The following is a 15,198-nucleotide window of genomic DNA, read 5'->3' as shown; positions in this document are numbered from 1 at the left end:
GCAGACAGGGACGACAGAACACTAAACGACAAGGTCACCCCACAGGGACGCACCCACTGCTGCAGGTAGCCCAGTGGTGAGCGTCAGAAATTAGCATGTTAAAAACCTGGGCTGAAGACATGAAAGGTCTGACAAAAGCTGAAAAGATTTAACAAAATCATTCCTGTGATACTGGGCTCATTGGTCTGTATTTGGCCCAAGCATTTCAGCTAACTGGTTTCTTGTTGTTCAAACAGCATTTTATTTTGCTCAATGGAAAAATTTCAAATCTTTATTTTTTAATCTAAAATTTTAGGGGCTGGGGATTTAGCTCAGTGGTTCCGCCGCCTGCCTCGTAAGCGCAAGGACCTGAGTTCAATCTCTGGTACCAAAAATAAATAAATAAATAAATAATTAAAATAAAAATAAAATTTTAGATACTTTACCTTATTTCCCTTAGAACAGTAATAATTTTAAACCCCACTGAAAAGTACCATAAAACATAGCAAAATTAATTATGAAATGTTAGTCCTGGGAGTAATGAACAGTACAGTACCTTACAGCAATCTGGCAATGATTAATGTAAGAATGAATTAAGGGAAAAGTTACAAAAGGATAAAACTAGAGGGTCAAAAATGAGTGAGGTGGGCCAGGGATTTAGCTCAGTGGTTCCGTTGCCTGCCTCACAAGCGCAAGGTCCAAGTTTGATCCCCAGTACCAAAAAAAAAAGGAGTGAGGAATGGGATGTTTATTTACCTCAAAGTACTAGCCTGAAAAATACTCATTAATCACACAGGAAAGAGTAGCCTTACAGCAGAGCCGCCTGTCAGACAGCATCTTACCCAATGCTGTGCCACTCCTGACAGGATGGAGACGGAACACCCCACCACTTCCATACAATTTCTGCAAAACCGTACAGCATAACCATAGGGCATAAACATAAGGCATCTAATCAGGAGGAAACTTCACACAAAACTACGCTGACAAACATTCTACAACAATCTCATGTGGCATCTGAGTACTTCAAATGTGGCCAATCCAAATTAAGACACGTTCTAAGTGTGAAATTCACACTGGATTCCAAAGATAAAATATTTTTTAATGTAAAATATTGCATAAATCATTTTTACATTACTAAAATGTTGGGTTTGCATTATTTTGGAAATGAATTTCACCTGTTTCTTTTCACTAGAAAATTTTAATTATATATGAGACTCGCATTACATTTCTATCAGACAGTGCTGTCTAGAAAATAACTAACCAGTAGCCTTCAAAACTGCCACCTTTGTTCCTCCGCCTGCCTCGAAAGCACAAGGTCCCAAGTTCAATCCCTGGTACCAAAAAAAAAAAAAAAAAACCCACCACCTTTGGAAAAGTCAAGGATTGATTGAGAATACTCCTCACCTGAGAGGAAGGAAATTATAACAAATAAACACAACGCATGATCCTAGCAAGGGTGTTCTACTTTACAAAAGACAATATTAAGACAACTGAAGAAACCGGAGTGAGGTCTATGGCTTGGATGTAGTGATGTATCAATTCTAATTTCCTAATTTAAAGGAGGGACTGAGGTTAGTTAGGAGAAAGTCCTTGATAGTAGGAAAGGGACTCTAGAATTCACAGGTGATGGGATTTACTAAATTGGTAACTTTATAACTTAAAGTTGTAAGAAAATTGGTAACTTACTCTTCAATGATTTAAGTGGAAAGAATTATGCTGTGCTTACAACTTTGCTGTAAGTCTGAAAGTACTTCAAAATAAGGAATCAATCTAAAAAGCAGCCCCAGGATCTGGAGGCAAGGAAATCACCAAGCAATGGGCTGGCTCGAAAGGCAGCGTGCACAGCTGGCTGGGCAGCACCCCAAACTTCGCTTTGTAAGAGGAGGGGACTGGGGCTAGGATCCCCTTCAAAGAATTCTGGCTGAGCAACTTGTTCTGCCGACTTTCTGCTTCTGCACACCAACAACCCTAAGTGATAAATGAAGCACAGGATCCAGCCACGAGTGGGCTTAGGCTGGGAACATGGGCAACCGAGCACCGGGCCACAGCATACAACCCATTACACCACAGTGCATCCCTCCCACAAGACAATCAGCAGGGAGTACCTGCTCCCCAAGGGCTCTCCCCATGGAGAAGGCCTCAGAGTCCTTAGCAAAGTGAGCGAAAGACACTTTCTCTAACTACTGTACTCACCTACTCACTTACTTACTCTCTCATGTATTTGCAGTGCTGGAGATCAAACCTAGGGCTCTGCACATGCTATGCAAGCGTTCTACTCCTGAACTGCACACCCAGCCCTTACCCTCTCTCTTCTGAACAGACGTCAAGGAAGGAAAGGCTTCCAGGTAAGCCTGGGTAGACACGGGTGAGGAGATAGCTATCTCCCAGATGCTGCTTCTGTTCTCCTGGAGTCCCACGCAGACAGCACAGGGCTTCACCAGACCAACAGGCTGCTATCTCCCTACGTGTCACCCTTTGGGGGCACTTGCAGGCCACCAAAGTACATGGCACACATAAATTTGTCATCTTTACAAATAACTGACAGGAAGCTATCTCCAGCCCCACTCTACAGCTAGAGAAACTGAAGATCCCACACTTAGGGCTTTACTAAGGTTATGCAGCGGCCAACTAGCAAGATGGGTTTAAGTTTAGATTTTCAGGATTCGTTAAGGTAAAACTGACATAGGAATGATAAATTGTGCATATTTAAAATGTACAATATTGAGCCAGGGATTTAGCTCAGTGGCACCACACCTGCCTCGCAACCACAAGGTCCTGAGTTCAATCCCCAGTACCAAAAAATAAATAAATAGTATTAATATTAATATTTATATACGTGCTTTAAAAAACCATATCAACGGGCCAGGGATTTAGTTCAGTGGTTTCGCCGTCTGCTGTGCAAGTGCAAGAACCCAAGTTCCATCCCTGGTACAAAAAAAAAAAAAAAAAAAAAAACTGTATCAAAACTCAGGGCATGGTGGTGCATACCTATAATTCTAGTACTCTGGGAGGCTGAGGCAAGAGGATTGGCCCAGTTTAGGCAAGTCAGCAAAACTTTGTCTCCCAATAAAAAGCATCAGGAATACAGTACAGTGCAAAAGCCCTGGGTTCAATCCCCAGAACTGCAGAAACAAAACAGAACAAAGCAAAAACCACACCACAGTCAAGATCATGAACAACCTACCACCTCCTATGCTTCCTTGCAACTCTGTGATCCCACACCCCATCCTCTCCCCACTGTCCCTTATGCCACCCCCAGGAAACCAGTGAAATACCTTCTGTTACCACAGCCATGTATACATTGCCTAGAACTTTACAGAAATGGGTTTATACAGTACATATTCTCTTTTGCCTGGCCTCTTCCACTCAACATAATTTTGAGTCATGCATGTTGTAGCATGTAGCAATACAAACATTCGTCTGATGACCCATCTGTTTAACAACTAGACTTACACCCCCACGCCCCTCTGCTCAGACTGACACACAGGAAGGGGCGTGGCAAGGGAGTGGCAGTGAGGCCTTAGGGTGGCTTCTTCCACAGTATAGTACTGTAATTCTTTTTCACTTTTATTTTTGGTACCAGAGATCAAACTCAGGACCTTGCACTTGCAAAGCATTCTGCGGAACCACTGAGCTAAATCCCTGGCCTGTACTGTAATTCTTGTAGACCATACTGGACAGTACTATAGTTTTACGTTCTGTTGTACATTACAGTACTGCATGTAAGAGTTATGCAAATAAAAGCAAAGTCATCAAGTTGGAGTCTCCTTTGACCATTTCTTTGTTCTGAATATAGTAATGCACATACTACATACAATTCCTCATTTAGCGACTGATTCACTTACGGACTAGTCGCAGGAATGTGACTCAGTTGGTAAACAAGAAATGTCTGTAGTTCATGGTCTTGTGTTGCCAATAGTCTATTACATGAGCATACCATGGTCCGTTTAGCTGTTCACGTGGTGAGGGACAATCAGGTTATCGTAGTGTGGGGGCCATTAGAGGTAAAGCCAGTCTGAAGAGTTCTGTCCCCGCTTCTCCATGGGTGCGTATTTCCAGTTCTCTTACTAAAGACCCACGAGAAGAGTCTCTGGAGCCCGTGAAACTGCCACGCTGCTTTTCCAAATGGCCGTAACATTTTATGTTCCCAACAATAGTGTATGAGAGTTCCAGTTCCTCCGTGTTCTTGCTAATTCTCAGTATGCACAAACTGTTTAATTTTAGCCATTCTAACAGGTGCTCAGTGGTATCTCTGTGGATTTAATTTGCATTCCTCTAATGCCTAATGATGATATGCACCTCTTCCTGCGATTCTCTGCCACCCGTATGTCTTACCTGGAAATGACTCATCAGCTCTTTTGCCATCCTTTATTGGGGTGTATGATTTCTTATCATTGAATTTTGAGGGCTATATATATCTGGATGTCATTTATCAAGTATATGATTTGTAAATATTTTCTCCCAGTATTTTGCTTGTCTTTCTTTGTGTGTATGGCAGTTTCACATTTATTAAAGATAAAGAAAAAAAAACAAGGGCTGGGGATTTAGCTCAGTGGTTCCACCGTCTGCCTCACAAGTGTAAAGTCCTGAGTTCGATCCCCGGTACCAAAAAAAAAAAAAAAAAAAAAAAAGCAATGTAAAGGTGTAAGTTTTTAACTTTGAAGTCCAATTTATAAGCTTGGTCTTTATGCTCATACTTTTGGTGTTAGTTCAAGGAATCTTTGCCTAACTCCAGGTCACAAACATTTTCTCCTATGTTTTCTTACAGGCGTTTACAGTTTAAGGTTTTACATTTAGGTCTATGATTCACTTAAAGTTAAATTCTCAGGCTGGGGATTTAGCTCAGTGGTTTTGCCGCCTGCTGCGCAAGCACAAGGACCCGAGTTTGATCCCCGGTACCAAAAAAATAAATAAATAAAGTTCTGTATATTGTACTTAGTATGACTCAAGGTTCATTTTTTTTCTCACCATTTACAGAAGAGCTATTTCCACAGAACTGCTCCTGCATTTGTCAGAAATTAGCTGCCCATCTATGTGTGGGTCTATTTCTAGACTCTATTTCATTCCATTAATCTGTACCTTTTTACCACTACCATTATGGTTATGATACAGTAGCTATATAGTTGAAGTCTTGAAATCAGGCAATGTTAGCTCTGCAAGTTTAGTCATCTTTTTCAAAGTAGTTTTGGCTTTTCTAGGTCATTTATATATATGTGAATTTCAGAAGCAATGGGCTGTTTCTATAAAAAGCTCCTGGGACCTGATTGGGATTGATTTAAATCTACAGATATATTTGAAGGGAACCGGTATCTTTGCAACACTGAGTTGCTCTGCCCACCAACATGACCTGTCTCTCCATTTACTTACATCCCCTTGATTTCTCTCAGCAAGGCTTTGTAGTTTTCAGTGTGCAGATCTCACGTATTTTCATCAGATTTATTCCTAAGAATTTGGTATTTTTGGTGCTAGCTTGAATGGTGTCATTTTAAAATTTAATTTCTCATTATTCATTTCTAGTACATAAAAATACAACTGATATGAGGCTTTGATCTCATACTCTGCAATGTAACTAAATTCATGTTAGTTCTAGCAGTTTTTTTGTATACCGCATCTGATTTTCTACATAGGTGACCATGCTGTCTATGAGTAGATGGGCAGTTTTCCATCTTCCTTTCCAATCCAAATACTTTCTCTTTCTTTTTCTTGCCTAAGTGCAGAGGCTAGAACCTACAGCACAATGTTGAATAGCAATGGTAAGATAGACATTCTCGTCTTTTCCTGATATTAGGAGCAAAGTATTCCGCCATTACAGTGACGTTGGCTGTGGGTTTTAGACACGTCCTGTATCAAGTTAAATTAGTCTCCTTCTCTCCCCACCTTGCAGTGGGTATTTATCAGGGACAGATACTGAGTTGGTTTTTCTCTTTGTTTTTAACTCAGTGCAGATAGTTGTCAACCCCACTCCGGCTCTAAGCCCCAAGGTCTGTGTATCCTGCTCCTCGCAATCCCTTTAGTTTCCTGTAAGAAATTTCTGCTACATCACGCCCGGGGAGACACTAGATTTTGTCAGCAACTTCTTCTGTGATATTAAAATGATTATGATTTTTTTCAGTTTGTTAATATGATGAATTATGACTTTCAAATACTAAACCAAACCTGCATTCTTGGGATAAACCCCACTTGGTCATAAAATATCAGCCTTCTTAAATATTCTGGGAGTTATATTTGCCAAAACAGTATTTAGAATTTTAGCATCTATGTTCATGAGGGATCATGGTTGTGTTTTCTTTTTTTTGTTGTTTTTTGTTTTTTTGGTACTGGGGATCGAACTCAGGACCCTTGCCCTTTCGAGGCAGGTGGCGGAGCCACTGAGTTAAATCCCTGGCCCGGTTGTTTTCTTTTCTTGCAATATCTTTTGGTTTCAGAACAAACAACTCATAAAATGAATTGAGAGGTTTTCCCTTCTCTTCAATTTTCTGAAGAATTTTGGTAGTACACGTTGAATATCCCTTCTCTGAAATGCTTGGGACCAGAAATATTTTCAATTTTGTATTTTTTTCAGATATCACAATATTTGCATATATATAATGAGATATCTTGGGGATAAGACCCAAGTGTAAACAGGTAATTCATTTATGTTTTCATATGTACCTCTTACACAGAGCGTGAAGGTAATTTTACATCATATTTTTTTTTTGGTACTGGGGGTCGAACTCGGGACCTTACGCTTGTGAGGCAGGAGCCTGAACCACTGAGCTAAATCCCCAGCCCAATTTTATATCATATTTTTAATAATTTTGTGTATGAAATATACATGGTGCGGAATTTTTTACGTGTGGTATCCTGCTGGTGCTCACAAAGATTCAGATTTTGGAGCACTTTAGATTAAGAATGCTCAACCTATATTTCCTCCTTAAATACTTGATAGACACCATTAGGGCCTAGAGCCAGTACTATTCCCAGTCCCTGTGCACATCCAGTACTATTCTCTAATCCTTTCAACTATTTTCTGCCCTGGCCTCAGGTAACCCCTTGCTGGTCACTTCTCAACTGGATCCTCGCAGGGGGTGCTACGGAAGACCCTCAAGTTTTCTCTCTGTGCATCTCTTGCCTACATCCGGTACAAGTACTCTCCCGTGCAAATTCTAGCTGCCTGTCCTTCTGAACGCTCATCTCCTTCGGAACTCAGGGAGTCAGCTGAGCTCTGCTGGGACCCCCAGGGCCCTGGCCTGCGAATCCCTGCCAGAAAATGAGCAGAGACAAGTTAGTGCTCACCTAGGCCTACTGTGGAAGAAAAGACACTTGGTCTCACCGGCTCCAGGCTCAGCACCCTAAAAGCCTTGGGGCTTCCTGCATGAGAAGGGTGATGCTGGAACCATCTCTTGCTGCAGAGAGGCAACTCTGAGCGGCCCCTCCGCAGCTTAGGGTGAGGCTGCTCACCAGAAACTGCAAACCTGGACTAGAGGCTTGGGACTTTCAGCCCACCCTTGAAGACAGGGGCTAGATTGAGTTCATCACTGCTGGCTAAAGATTCAGCACACTCTAACGGGCCATAATTCGCTTGTCTCTCTGCCAGGTGGCTCTGAACCACCGGTGGTACATGCACAACTGTGCCACTGGGCGGCATGGGTCAGTCCCATGGGGTGGTTCAAGCCACTTGATGGAAGAGCCATGCATTATCACTGGTGGTTCAAGCTGGCAGGAACACACTAATCGATATCTACATACTGACATCTCCATGACACCCCAGTGACCAGATCTGGAGAACTGGGTTGTTGAACACATCAAGGTGCAGGGAGGGCAGTGCACTCAGAGGGGGCACAGGTGTTACACACCACCTCCACCTCCCAACCTTGCCCTTTTGGCTACTTCTGACTTGCATCCTTTAGAATAAACTAATAAAGGTAAGGAAAGTGTCTTCCCAAGTCCTGCAAGTCGTTCCAGCAAGTTATCAAACACAAGGAAGGAGGCAAGGAGAGGGTCATGGAAACCCCGGATGTACAGCCAGTTGTCAGAAGTACAGGTGGCCAGGGACTTGTTGCTGGCATCTGAAGCTCGGGCAGTCTGCGAGACTGGGCCCCTTCGAGTTATGGAATCTGAGGTTAACTCCAGGTAAACAGTGTGAGAATGAAAATGAACTGTTGGGCACCCAGTTAATATCCGGAGAATGGGGACAGTAGCATTGGAAAAGATACCAGCTATTTAGTGTCAGAAACGGGAAAAAAATCTCATTACATGTTTCTCAAGAGATCGCTCTTGGGCAGGCGATGTAGCTTACTAGTAGGGCACGGGCCACATGCGCAAGGCCCTAGGTTCCATCCCCAGGTCCCCAGCATGAGGGGGTGAGGGGGTGAGGGGGGGGGGTGGGGGGGGTGGGGGGGGTGGGTGTGTGGGTGTGTGGGTGTGTGTGTGTGTGTGTGACTGTCCACCCACTGAGTAATGTCCAGTATTTAATATATTTTGTCCATTTTGTCCATTTCTAGATGGTGTCAGGCAGGAAAGTGTATTGGTCCTCGTTATTCCATCTTGACCAAAACTGGAAATCTGCAACCTGAGTCGTCTTCAACACTACCACATGGCTATCTAGGCTTCCTATGATGCCCACCAGCAAGGGCTTCTAGTAGAGTCATCCGACTCCTGGTCTGAATGACTCACAGGACCCAAGGCAAGGCAAACACTTTGCCTCAAGGTCATCAGTCCCCGCACAGAGCCCAGCCCACATGAGACACTCAAGAAGCTCTGCTGGATGAACTGATACACACACAACTGCAACCCACATTCAAAACCTAAGCTCCTCTAAGAACACAGGTCCCCCACGTCTTTCCGAAAGGCCAGGCCCAAGTCTGCACTGGGACTTCAGAATGAATCTAAACTCTTCACTAGCCAGAGGACAGTTAAGAAGAGAGCCCAAACAGACACCCAAAGTCAGGAGTGCTTTGAGGCCTGGCCAAGCCCAGGAAGGGGCAATTAGAATACCTTGTGGTTTCACTCCTCTTGCGTCTGACAGTTCTCTCAGAAGCAAAGCATTTTTCCCGTTGGTATGGAGACTTTCCTGGGCATCTCTTCAATACAGAATACTGTATTGAAGGAGACGAATATTGCAGCTTGTAAGTAACAAGAATGCTTGGGAACAAACTTCTTGTTTTATTTGGTTTTGGTTTTGAGGTGGAGTCTCATTATGTTGCTAAGGGTGTTCTCAAACTTGTGAACTCAACAGAGCCTCCCATCCCAGCCTCCTGAGCAGCTGGGATGACAAGTGTGCATCTCTGGGCCCAGAACAAGTTTTTTCATGTTTTTGTTTTTAATGATAGGAGAAAACTGACTACAGTTATATCCTGATCACCAGAGCCATAACCCTATCTGGATTAAAAAAAAAAAAAGACACATGAAGTGAAGAAAATGGAAGTCCTGTCTTATCCCTGGTTTCCCTTTCTGCTGTTTTACTCATCCCGGGTGAACGGTGAACCACAGTCAGGGGCAATACAGAAAAGTAAGGTATGAGATAGCACGAGCACACACACACACTACACATTTACCAATAATAACTATTATGACAGAAGAGTGTGGTAACTGTCCTATTTTATTACCAGCTATTGTTGGCAATCTCTTGCTGCACCTTTCACGTGAAACTGTATCATGGGTATGCATGTGTATATTGGAAGAAAACCACATATTTAGGGTTTGGTACTATCCAGTTTCAGGCAACCGCTAGGGGTCTGAGACTTTACCCCCGAACACGACGGGTGACTACTGCAAGCCAATTCCTAGACACACTGCACAGGACTTTCCTCAGTTAGCTCAGCCCAATTTTAAAGGTCAAATAAAGACAAAAACACTTTCGTTCTGAGTACTAAGGTATCACGTAGCTCCTTGCACCAACTGCGAAACTTCCCCAGCGATATCACTGCATACATTTGGGACTTCCAAAGAGAAACTAAAAGGACAAAGTGCAGAGAGGAGATTACCCAACCTTTTCCACCCATCGCTGAAGGATGCTGAGTGGCAGGTTTAAGTTCTGGTGGATGTTTTGAAGAGCCAGAAAAAGAAGGCTGAAAGGTATCACACTCCCCTCAGTGAAGACCCCCACCAGCATCGTTCAGGCCGTGACTGACACGAGCCTTCACTAAAGCGACAGCCCCAAACAGCACCCAGTACCACTTCCTGCTTCCAGCTCCTTCAGAGGCTTGCATTGTCCCCAGGATTAAACACAGGACCATTCCTGCGGTGCACAGAGCTCTTCAGGATCAGAAAACTTCACACCCAAAGAACTGTTTCTTCCCATACTTCATACATTCTGCCTAGGCTTTCCCAAAATATACCTTTAGTGGTCACTGACGCTCAGGTACAGAGAGGTAAACAGAGTTAAGCAGGGTTCCTTACTGCAGGACCCTCCAAACCTATGACTTGCTCCTGCACGTCAAGGTGCCAGAATTCTACCTGTGCCTCTACAGAATGCACTGCATGCCTCCTTCTTCCATTCCTCTTTCTTTTGCACATCGTGAAAGAATATTTGTTTCTATATCCACTGTCTCCCCTTCTTCTTGCCATCCATCCCTCAGGCTGCGGGACCCGGCTCCTAACTCTAGCCTGCTACAGAAACTGCAGTATTGAAATTCGGCACCCTGCCTCTCTCGTGTCCATTCTCCTGTGTGCTTTGTGGCCCCAAACCTTGTACCCTTTTCTCACTCTTCTTGGCTCCGCTCACCTCTATGTTATTTTTTTCTACTTTTCTCTTGAAAACTAAAAATACAGAGAAAAAAACAAAAATGCAAAATAAAAAGCAAATACTTATATTCCCGTGAATCAGAAGTGACAATGCTAACAATGTCACATTTGCTTTAAGTCTTCATTTAAAAAAAAAACAAAACAAGGGCCTGGGATTTAGATCAGTGGCACCTCGCCTGCCTCACAAGCTTAAGGCCCTGAATTTGCTCCCCCTGGCCCCATACCAGAAAAATAAAGAAAAACTTTAAAAAATTAAAAAAGAACAAAACAGGAAAAAGATGAAGAGCCCTGTCATTTCCGCTTGGCACCCACTCCCACTCCTTCCCCGGCCCACAGGCAAGCACCTCCCAAGGGCACAGCCCCTTTTCAGTTCACTTTCATCCTTTCACTTACAGATGTATTCCTAAGCAACAAAAATCATTTTGTACTTCATAAAAAACTGAGCACAATGACATCATACAGTAACTTATCAAGTTTCCTTCTTTCAGCAAGATTTACCCACATTGGCACTTGACAAGACCTGCCGATCTGATTCCACTGAGCCCATAGCACTGATCTGATGGCTTCCACTGTTCTCTCCAGTTACTGAGAACTTCGTAGACACCATGCCCCAATTCCACATCTTCACAGACACTACCTGTGTTCGCCTCGCAGTGACCCTCAGAGAAGACGATCCAAGTGCCTACCGCTGGCATGGGCAGGACAGCACTCTCTCCAGGGCTGGCTGAGCCAGAGGTTATACCACTGACCACTGTGCTAAGCGGGCCTCTTCCAAACAACAGCCAGCTGAGCTCTGCCTGTGCCAGGTGTCCCGAATGCATCACATCTCTTAATTCTCTGAACCATCCCATGTGTTGTGTACAATCACTGTCCCCAGTTAGAGACAAGGAAATAGGATGGAGCCTTGGAGGGAATAGACTTTACACTTTTAGAATCCAAGATCTTATCTACTGAGCTGGATGTCAGACTGACCGGGAGAGGGAAAGGATGGGAACAGAAAGATAGGCTGGAGTAAGCTTGTCAGACAGGGTGTTACACCAGTGTCACTGTTTCCTGATCAACACTCCACCACGGCATTCGGGGAACGGGGAAATGACACTTACAGTCGTGAACCTTGTAGCAGTGGTTCTGCAAGCGCTTGACGTCCCATTCCTCCAGCACACCGTGAGTCATCAGCAGCTGCAGGAATCGCCGGTGCACATCGGTCATGGTGCCCATTCTTCTGGCACTGCCTTGTCTGTGTACAGGAGCTGAGAGGAGGACATGGAATCCAGTCACCGGCAAGCACACAAAAGCAGTGCTCTAGGTTCTGTATTAATTTATGTTAAGAGGGATAAATTCATGGTGGTTTTTAGAATTATGTTCCTCATGATGATTACTGCAAAGGTGAAGAGAACACAGGTCAAGGTCAAGCTAGGCACACTGGTGCTGGAAAGGGGGGAGAAGCAGAGATTCCGAAGCCAGAGCACTGGGGCTCACAGCCTGGCTGCATCACTTCTGAGACCTGTGAAATCTGGCAACCGAATTCTCCATATGCTTTAGCTTTGTTCTGTAAAACAGGAATAATGATAGAAATGTCCTCCAAAGAATTGCTACAAGGATTAAACAAGTAAATACAACAAGAGCCTGCCGAGCTAGTAAGCACTAAACTGGTGCTAGCTATTTTTACCACTCAATAACTGAGTCTGTACCTTGACTCAGCCAATTACCAGACCTACAGACTTGAAGAAATTTAGCTGAAATTTCTCCCTACAAAATTATAAAAACATTCACTCCTTAGAAAGCTGCTAGTAAAATGATAGATGTTCATTTCTTTTTCCTCTCCCCAAACCTCTAATAAATCAACTGTCACAGTAGAACTGCGGGCTAGTTTGAAAATCTCCTGCTCTCTAATAAAATGGTATCTTTCCACAAACTGCAAAGATCAGAGTTGATAAACATTCGACACAAGCGCTGATCAAAACACCTGTTCTTGTCACTGAAAGGCAGCACAGTGCAGGGCCTGACAGTGTGGGTTTGAAACTAGACGGGGCCAGTGCTTGCCAGACCTGCCTGATCTCAAGAATCGTCTACCTTGCATTTAAATAATACAGATTCCCGAGACCCTTCAGGGAGGCTCTGGCTGAGTGGTAACATTCACTTTAGATGATGCCACAGTTGTTACTTAGGCAAATGGAGGATGGAACCATGTTAGGACATCCACTGTCTCCCTAAAGCTCTGTCTGCTCGGCCACAAAGCAGGGAGGACAATGTATCTCTTTGAGGCATAAAATGAGGTGTGAGATATGACCACCAAAACCTTGTCAAGAGCCCAGTGCACAAAAGGGACACAAAAATGCTTATTCACGTTCTCTCTCTTTTTCTTTTTTTTGTCTTGAGACAGGGTCTCACTATGCAGTTCAGGGTGGCCTCCAACGCCCTATGTAGCCCAGACTGGCCTCAAACTCTTGGCAATCCTCCTGCCTCTGCCTCTGGAGTGCTGGGATTACAGGCGTGCAGCACCACACCCAACTCGAAGAGGATAGATTTTAAAATATCCTCCTGGGCCCATGATAGAAAAGCATAGAATATCAAAGACTAAAAGCAACCAAAGACTAGGCCAGAGCCAGGCGTGGTAGCACATAGTTGTAATCCCAGCACACATTCTAGAAGGCTTAGCCATTAGGATCACAAATTCAAGCCTAGTCTGGGTAATTCAGTGATTTAGTAAGACCTTGTCTCAAAATTTTAAAAAAAAAGTTAAAAAGGGCAGGAGATGCAGTTCAGGGCTAAGGTCCTCATTTCAGTCTCCAGTACCACAAAAGAAAAAGAAAAAAAACAGAGAACAGGTCAGTTGACTTTCAAAAGAGCAACAACTAAGGCTGACAACTGACTTTACAACAGCCATCACGGAAACCCATGACAGCCAAAAAACACAGCCAATAGGCTGGGACAGCCAGCCATCTCTCAATTCAGCATTCAGTATTCAACTGAGGACTCAGGATGAAATAAAATATCCCCAAACAACAAAAACAGGAAGGTTAAATGACCAACAGATCCTCACTAAGGAAATACCAAAGCAAGTACTTCAGGGTAAAAGAGAAACAAGTTGTAAAGTCTACAATGAAAGAAAATGAAAAGCAAAGTTGGTAAAGGAACAATTAAATTCAAGTTGATCTGTTATTATACAAAACAGTAAAAGGAGTATCTGTGAGACTTTTAAAATTAAAATACACAAAAATGATAGCACGTAAATTGAGAGGTGAGTACTCACTATAATTAGTCTCTTTTTTGTTGTGTTTTTTTTTTGTTTTTTTGGTACCAGGGATCGAACTTGGGTCCTTGAGCTTGCACAGCAGGCAGCGAAACCACTGAGCTAAATCCCTGGCCCCTCACTATAATTAGTGTTCTAATATCCTCATGACGATTGTGAGCAAAATAAAAAGTTTATGAATTTTACACTTTCATTTCATAATTTCTAGAGTAAGCACCTTTTTTTTTGGTACTGGGGATTGAACTCGGGACCTTGCACTTACAAGGCAGGCAGCAGAACCACTGAGCTAAATCCCCAGCCCCTAGCACTTTTTTTAAAAACAAGAATAGAGTATATAATTTGCAAATTAGTAATGTAATGAGAAAAATAATCAATTAGTCCTAAAGAAGGCAACAAATGAGGAAAAAATAAAACAAAACAGCAGAACCATAAGAAATAAACTAGGGCCAGGCATGGTAGTGCACGGCTGTAATCCCAGCATTTCAGAGGCTGAGGCAGGAGGATCTCCATGAATTCAAGGCCAGCCTGGGCTACACAGTAACCTCAAAGCCCACCTAACTACATAACAATCCTCGTCTCAAAAAAAAAAAAAAAAGGAAAAGAAAGAAAGAAGTTAGGATAAATAAATCCCATTAAATTAGTGATAACAATAAGCAAAAATGGACTAAATGTGCTGATTTAAAGACAAGGACTGTTAGGTCAGATTTTAAAACTAGTCAAATTAATAAAGAATAAAATCTAGCCAGATATTGAGTTACTTCTAAAATATAAGAACACTGAAAAATTCAAAAAGGATAGAGATATAATCTGTAAATTTATATGAACTGATAGGATTTTATTAATATGAGCCAAAATAGACTTTAAAGCAAAAAGGTTTCCAAGAGATAAAGAAGGTCATCAAAAATACCCTTTAAAAAGGTTAAATCCAAAAGAAGATATAATGATTTAAAATGTTTATGCAGTTTATAATAGAACCTCAAGACAATTACGGTCAGACCATGGGAACTGCAAGATAAACACAACTCCACAACACCAGTGGAGGATTCCAACACACCCCTCTCTCCTTCACTGATGGTGAACAAAACAATCATCAATGGTGAGAGAAGTTCTGTAACACAGGCAAGCTTCCCCGATGGACATGCATAAAACACTGTGCCCAACAGCCACAGGACAGATTCTTCAAGGACACACCGAACAACTATGCCAGTGGCCAAAAGTGGGCCAGAAAGTGAATGTTACAA

General features: G+C 42.9%; 1 protein-coding gene across 3 annotated transcripts in view; it reads right to left on the bottom strand.

Moving 5' to 3' along the window:
* Nsmce1 (NSE1 component of SMC5/6 complex) overlaps positions 1-15,198 on the bottom strand; it is a 36,148-nt gene that overhangs the window by 15,198 nt on the left and 5,752 nt on the right. For all 3 annotated transcript variants that reach the window (XM_087208854.1, XM_087208855.1, XM_013076437.3), the window contains exon 2: positions 11,808-11,954. In XM_087208854.1, the coding sequence (XP_087064980.1) occupies positions 11,808-11,922 (115 nt within the window). In that variant the 5' untranslated portion in view covers positions 11,923-11,954. The remainder of the gene's footprint in view (positions 1-11,807; positions 11,955-15,198) is intronic.

This window comes from Heterocephalus glaber, unplaced genomic scaffold, assembly GCF_053883595.1.
Source record: "Heterocephalus glaber isolate CG9 unplaced genomic scaffold, H.glaber_assembly_v1.0 deba00000943, whole genome shotgun sequence".
Taxonomy (NCBI): Eukaryota; Metazoa; Chordata; class Mammalia; order Rodentia; family Bathyergidae; genus Heterocephalus; species Heterocephalus glaber.
The sequence above is the reverse complement of the archived record's forward strand: the minus strand, read 5'-3'. Positions and strand labels throughout refer to the sequence as shown.